This window comes from Montipora foliosa, chromosome 3 (assembly GCF_036669935.1).
Source record: "Montipora foliosa isolate CH-2021 chromosome 3, ASM3666993v2, whole genome shotgun sequence".
Classification (NCBI taxonomy): domain Eukaryota; kingdom Metazoa; phylum Cnidaria; class Anthozoa; order Scleractinia; family Acroporidae; genus Montipora; species Montipora foliosa.
Window position 1 is genome coordinate 61,256,375 of NC_090871.1, and position 7,500 is coordinate 61,263,874.

Genomic DNA, 7,500 nt, shown 5'->3' on the forward strand with positions numbered 1-7,500 from the left:
ATTTGTTAGAAAAGTGAATGGTGCCATGAGGGTGCGACATGAATTAGAAAAACTCAAGGCAACAGCAGACAGAATTCAGAACAATTACAATGTTGTTGAGGCTGTGAATGAAGAAATGGAAAAGGTGACACACAGACCTCTTGAATCTCATACCTGATAGCGAACGTTTTCAATTTTTTGGGCAATAATTAGGGTTGAAAATGAGTATTTGTGGCCATTCCCTGGGAGTCCAAAGTTGTAGTATGTAGGTTAGTCTCCCAAACGAGCAGTCAGAATTTCATCTTTAAAGTTATATTTGACAAATCGATGCCAATGGAAACGGAAGCGAAACAGTGGATTGTGTCATATGACGGATCCTCACCAGGCCTCTCCACTCAAACTCTTGTCAAGCGGATCTATAACCAAGTCAAGGAATAAAGATTGATACAGGCTGTAATAAAGTATGATTTAGTCTTCGACGACAACACAAAAAAGCAGCTTTTCCAGTTTTCATTGGACCTTCTTATGGAGCTATATTATAATAACTTCCTTGCTTGACTTTAGCCCAAATTGAAATTTATCAAAAAAGAAGCCACATTCTTGGTAGTGTCACAAAAATAAACCAATATTATGGCTTTTCTGTCGTAACACAAAGTCTTACAAGTCTTAATGCCCGACAATGATTGAAGATTGTACATACATTCTTTCAGTGTAAAATTTCGAAATTTCAAAGCATCATTACTTAGAGATGGTGTGGTAAAATTGCGCTGAGAGTCTCAGAGGTAGCTCATTATGCAATGCACTTTATATTTTCAGTTCTGATTTTTTGGCTGATAGATTAGAAATCGATGGGCTTGTGCTAACGAGACAAAAAATGTGAACAAAGATTCCCCTGTATGTAGATCAAACTCACAAATTGAGCAGCTCCAGGTTGGCTTCGTTGCTCAGTGGTAGAGCAGCAGTCTACCGGTGCAAGCACACGCTCACAGGTTAGAGTCACATTCAAGGCTCACTCGGTTTCCAGGCTTCTCTACTGCTTCTATTTGTTAAGTTGTTTCATCGACTGTGTTGATCTTTCTGTTAGAAAATAGCGCTCCTTTTGTTTTTCTTGACAATAGATTCTCCAAGATTACAGTTCCTATGACCTAATGCGACCTATGCCTGGATTGACAAATGATGAACATCGTTGTGTAATCCATGAGGGTCCGCTAAGATTGGTTGAAAAGGCAGGAAAGGTAAAACCATCTGTAGTTGTTATTATTATCATTATTATTATTGTTGTTGTTGTTGTTGTTGTTGCTGTTGTTATTATTACTATTGTTACTGTTTTTGGTGACATAGTGCTTCTTAGGACTTGGGATCTTCGCCTCTTAACGTAAATGTTTTGAAATCCTGGTTGCAAAGTTTGACCAACATTCAGATTCTAGGAAACCCGGAAACCCCGTCTACAGGTAATTGACTCTCCCTTTCTCTTCCCTTTTATTTTGTTTCAGACGGATGTTCACATCTTTCTCTTCACTGATTTACTTCTGATCACCAAAGCAAAGAGGGGCGATAGGTTTAAGGTCATCAAACCGGTAAGTTTGTTCTTGCACAAGTTTCCTTCTCAAGGTTTTGACTGTTCATACGCTGTAGCTTTGACCAAGAAAGGCTCTGTTAGTTCTCTCACCATGACGAGATACTATTACTGTATGATTGTTGGTTACCTTGTCATGTTCTTTATTCAACAGCCCCTTCAGGTCGACAAGATTTCTTTAACCAATTCAAGGGACCAAGGTAATTACATGCTCATAAATCCTTTAGTTGGAATAGAGCGATTTTCAATTGAGTGTCGAAAGTAATAAGCGGATTGCTTTGGTTTTGTATTACTGTCTCACTCACTGATTGGTTCAAAGTTCTCGCGCCACTTTTTCAACCAATCAGAAGTGAAACCAAAACCAATCGTGGCTCGCGCGTACACATTTTCCCGCGCTTTGTGTCGGCTACGTGTCATCATATCATATCATATCAGATTGTCTCCGTCCTTTTTGATTGGCCAGAGTAATTACTTTGGTTTTGGTTTTACGACACTCGATTGAAACTCGCTTCAGATACAGCACTAGTTTCTTGGCGCACAGTGTATGTGTATCTAGAGCCCGCAGACCAGTGGGACACTTTGTCGATTCATGACCTACAATAGATCAACTTTAACGGACGATTAGCATAAAGACAAAATAATAATATCTTGGCTTTCCATTGTCCTTCTCTGTGATGTGGTGAAGGCGATGACAATGATTTGGGGGATTAGCAGCATTCATGCACAGCGAGATCCCATGATTTATGAGTCAAATGGTCAATGAGTCCATGAGTCAATGAGACTCACAGTCAATATAGCCCTTGTTTCAGTGATTAGGCCTAAGCACTCCGGAATTTTTGCTTTCATTTTATGGGTTAGGGTAACTGCACTAACTCACTGACTCACTGACTCATTGACTCATAAATACTTGATACTCATGCACAGGCTTTAAAAGATTATTAACTGATTTCTATTTCACACACAGGAACTTTCCTCTTAATATATGTGAACGAGTATAACATAGCGACACAAGCATTTGCCCTCCAGGGCACTGTTAATGATGAGACACAGTGGATTGAGGCCATAAAAAAGGCGCAGGTGAGAGAGAGTTGCTTGCTGTCGTGTTGATCTCTTAACTAAGGAACTTCAATGGCTGTTGTCTGTCTGTTCTGTCTGTTACCCGGGCTTACTCGGTTGTGGGGTACACCCTTGTATCGAGTCTTATTGGTGGTTGGGGAGGGATGGGTGGGGAATGCAAGCAAAAAGTCGAAGACCGCGCGGAATACTGTTCGGATGGCCGCTGATCATTGCTAAGGAGAGAACCTTAGCGACGGACGTCGCTAACCGCTCACGGACACGTACACAACGCAACGCTAACGCAACGCACGCAGCGAAACATTCACACACTACTGTAACCGGAGGGTAATATCACATTATCACTAATGATTTGTGCTCCTTTTTGTTAGCCAAGTTAAAGGAGCAGTGTCGCGCTATTTTAGTCAAACGTCAAAACAATAAAAGATGTCTTTTCATCAATGAAGACCAGAAAAATAATGCTGTAGTTTTGTTACCGATGACCATTGAAATGCACTGAAGCTATTCTTTTTTTTTTTTTTTTGCGGCCAAGGATAGAGACGATTAAAATGGATTGAAACTCGAAAAAAGTGGCCAGTTTTTTTCAAGTTTGGAGATGATGTCTTCAGAAAGTCGCCAAAAATCAAATAACAATAGCTCTTTTTGCCATAAATATATTTCATATCTTGTCAGTGGGTTGTCAGGAATTTTGTACGTGAGATCTAAAGTACATGTACTAATTTAGGCTTCTTCCCAAGTTTTCACCTGAAAACAGCAACTTAAGTATGACTTTGCCCCTTTAAATTGCATCTGAATGAATTCTTAGCTATCATAACAGCACAGCACTGTGTACTTATTTGCCCTCTGATCTTTTCTGTTTGTTTTGCAGAAACTGTACATGGTGGCTAAACTCGGACAAGGTCCCTCTCACATGATGCCAGTGCACTCTGCGAGTGATAGTGACATTGTTAGTCCGTCCTCTTTTTTGGTCTCAGCCAGTGGCCAATCTCCAGCCTTCCCGCGGAACTATCGACGCAAATCTTCCGCGTCTTCGATAATTGATGACATGTCACTTGATTCCGAATCCGATGAAGAGTCGGGCTTGGCTATGATGACCTTGAATCCCCGCGTACGTTCAGACTCTGTTCAAACCTCGGCCAGCAGCACGCAGTCATTTGAGAACAAGGGAAAAGATAGCGAGGCGGAAGAGAAAGAAGGGGGCGTGAGACGGAAGTCGCAAACAGACCTCATGACGCCCGAAGAGGAGAAGGCTCAACAGGTAGCAGCGACGGCGACGTTAAGATCGGAGTCTCTTGGTAAGATTGCACGATCTCCTTCGGCTCCGGAGAATGAGCGGCCACGTGTAGTAGATACCAGCTCGTTGTCGCGGTCTTCTTCGGCGCCGCAAGGACCAACTCCTGAACATGCATCGAGTCTCAGAGAGGGGATCATCATGAAGCGAAGGGCAGAAGAACAAGAGGGTTCAGCTTCGTCGTCGTCTGCGTCTTTGAATGATTCTGCTGGAGATGTTTCCAACGACTGTCCGTCTCTGCCAAAGGCAGAGCAACAGCAAACTGAACCTGAGTCAATGGAGCAACCATCGAACTCTGAACTCGATTCTTCAACTGAACAAGACACTCTTCGTTTTTCATCCTTTATGGAAGATAACGAGCAAGAACATTGCGAACCAGAAGAGCAACTGAACAAAAACTCGTTTGATGGATCTGAAGAATCGAAAGAAGATCCGCCTGAAATGCCCCTAAGCATATCAGACTTATTTAATACAACATCGAAAGGCAATGAATCACAAAAACAAACACCTCACATCAAGTCACAGCTTCTCGGTCAACATCAGATCCAGTCTCCGCGCAAGCGCATTTCTTTACCCAAGAGATCTTCACCAGTTTTGTCGAAGAAAAATAGACCGCATCTGACGAGAGCGCATGGTAAATCCGATTCGGATCTAAGTGGAATTTTACAGAAAATACGGGATGTAGCATTGTCAGCCGATTCAAGGGAATCTTCTCCTTCTTCTTCTATCCAAGAGCGTTCTTACAAATCAGGAACGAACAAGCGATCCTCCGAAACTTTCCCGCGATCTCCAGTGAAACCAGATAAATCGCATTATCCCGCGGGCCTGGATTTGATGGTATCTCAACACAAAAAGGACAAGGGTTCAAGTTCATCTGGATCTGGTTCTTCGTTGTGTTCCCGAAAAAAGAGCATGTCTTTATCGGACCTCTTGAGCATCGGAAAGGACTTGACGAGTAACAGAAATAAAGAAAAGGACTACAAAAAGGACAACAATGGGCCCAAGCCTCCGGAGCAGTTAAGCCCATTGAGTCCTTTGACGGATGACGATAATTTATCACCGACTGATGCGAATGAAAATAGGAAAGAAGAAAAAAGGTCGAGATTCAGATTAAGACGAAAGACAAGCCGCACGGAAATTAAGGACGGCATTGCATCCGGCCCAAACATGGATCCTAGAAGAGCCTCGAGACATTTCTTTAAGGAGTCACTAATGCTGGAATCCTCGTAAGTATTTCCCATTTTTCGTTACTCGTAGAACGTTTTAACAGATATTGGTGCCCCTTAACAAAGCCTCGATTTCCACAAGACACGATGACGGGATGCGGTTTGAATGAAAGCTGGTTACCGGCGCCTACAGGTTCTTTTATCAGCGTTTGTTTAGCCTGCGCGCGTGCTCTCGTTTCTGGGTTCGCGCAAACGATCGCAGTCACCAATACCATCAGCGACCATATTTTCAGCGGCTTGCAGAAAACGTTACTGAACCCCCAGTGTTTGTGCCCCAAACTTAACCGCCGAGAATAGGCTAGTTTCGAATTGTGCAGCAACAAAAGAACTGAGTCGAGGTTCAGGGGAATAATTTGCATTTTCCTTTGTTCTGAACAATACAAAATGCTAATTATTCCCCTGAACCTCGACTCTGTTCTTTTGTTGCTGCACAATTCGAAACTAGCCTATTGAACTCTGTTTTTATGCGGACGTTTCGCATGAGGGAAAGTCAGCGGTAGATTGTGGCCATTTTGTTGTCCATGACTTATCGCCGGCGAATTGAGTTCATTTTCTATGCAATTTTCTGTTTGGTTGAAAACCAAAGGCGGCTTACAGTGTGATTGATGTTAAAATTCATGGTGTGGTATCTGGGCATAACCATCGTTTTTATTAAGAATGCGAAGAGTACTGTTGGCAGTGAAGGGTCAACAAGTGTTCAAGGTTTGCGCGTCTAGAAGGCTCCAAGGGAATTATATCCCGGGAAATGATTGAACTTTGGACCGCGTAGAGTGCATCTCCTGCATTTTCGAACAAGATGATCGTATCTTTCTTTTTTCATGAGCAAAGCTTCGAGGGCGTAGCAGCCGTAAACATAGTTTCTTTAGTTTTTGGGTCTAACAGCCGATATTGTAGCTGCGATGTTTCGTTTTTGAGTTTTCAGCTTTTTGTGCTTCAGTCTTTGTTTTCGAGTATTGCATTTTTGAGTCGCCCACAAAAAGAAACTTCGGTTTTTTTGGTTGTTACTCCCCAAGTGTTTTATGAAAAAGTTTTTCCCTTCATTTTCATGGTGCTAATTGGAGTAAAATGTATTGCCCAAAATGAATGTCCTCCTATTTTTGCAATTCTAATGCTGTTTGATCGTGGTCAACAAAATTTAGACAAAGAGGACCCAATGTCACTTTGAAGAGTTTCCTAAAATTAATCAATTTTTAGCATAGGTGACATCATTTATTACTCAATGTGATATCTTCTTTCATAACATATACGAACATTTCGTTGTCAGGTGAATCCGCGTAATTTACAGTTAAATTAAAATGCCATTAACGCATCCTAAATATAAACTGCTAAAAAGTTATGCTGAGTGTTTCCCTAGGCATTACGGCACAAAAATGAGCAAAGTCAATTAGAAATTTTGGTACATTGTTTACTTTTTCTTTATTTACGTATCAGGGGGATTATGCGTCTTACATATTTCGCTCAGTCTTTAATAGTCAAAGTACGATGCCAGGAACGATGAAGATTGTCTGAAACAAAACTTTTAAACTGTTTTCGAACGGTTAACATTCTTACAAGGGTGGAATAATAATGTTCAAGACTCTTTAACCATTAATTATTATTGATGAAGAATCTCCCGCCGTTATTTTGCCAATAAGGACCACACCTGCAAACTGCTTTCTTATTTCCTAATCCTTCCTTATCGATTACAAACAATTTTGCAAATTAACAGTAATTTTTATGTTTAGAGCGGTTTTCGATTGAGTGTCGAAAGTAATTAGCGAATTGCTTTGGTTTTGCATTTACTTCACTCAGTGATTGGTTGAAAGTTCCCGCGCCATTTTTTCAACCAATCAGAACTGAAACCAAAACCAATCGTTGCTCGCGCGTGCACATTTTCCCGCGCTTTGTGCCGGATATGTGTGATTACTTTGAGTTTTGATTGGTTTACGGGATTGTCTCCGTCCTTTTTGATTGGCCAAAGTAATTACTTTGGTTTTGGTTTTACGACACTCGATTGAAACTCGCTCTAACTATAACATTTTAATATCACTAAAACCTAATTTTTGGATATAATTATCTTGTTTTAGAGTTGGAAGTAGTCTGCGTCAAGTAGGGGATCACGAAACAGCGTCTGAAGCTTAAATATTAAATTTACAATCCTTTTCACATGTGGCATTGAATTTTAAAAGCATTTCTGACACAAAGTCGTAAAAAAGTTCTTCATCACAGGCATAGCCATTCCTGTTTAATGTCATAAAATAGATCTTATTAATTTTGTATTAAAAGAAAACATTTTCTGAGCTTAATCTTTTTTATATTTCCTTGTAGTGATATGAACGTCTAACGTGTCACAAAATTAATAAAACTAAACATTT

The 7,500-nt window shown here is 40.9% G+C and overlaps 1 protein-coding gene across 7 annotated transcripts in view; it reads left to right on the forward strand.

Moving 5' to 3' along the window:
- LOC137997868 (pleckstrin homology domain-containing family G member 5-like) overlaps positions 1-7,500 on the forward strand; it is a 58,333-nt gene that overhangs the window by 41,325 nt on the left and 9,508 nt on the right. For 4 of the 7 annotated variants that reach the window (XM_068844176.1, XM_068844175.1, XM_068844180.1 and 1 more), the window contains exons 19-24: positions 1-124; positions 1,098-1,214; positions 1,473-1,556; positions 1,710-1,755; positions 2,520-2,632; positions 3,498-5,146. The exon at positions 1-124 is cut by the window's left edge and continues 17 nt beyond it. In XM_068844176.1, coding sequence (XP_068700277.1) covers positions 1-124; positions 1,098-1,214; positions 1,473-1,556; positions 1,710-1,755; positions 2,520-2,632; positions 3,498-5,146 — 2,133 coding nt within the window. Of the gene's footprint in view, positions 125-1,097; positions 1,215-1,472; positions 1,557-1,709; positions 1,756-2,519; positions 2,633-3,497; positions 5,147-7,212 lie in introns of all 7 variants that reach the window. The other 3 variants (XM_068844177.1, XM_068844174.1, XM_068844178.1) reach the window with 1 other exon arrangement.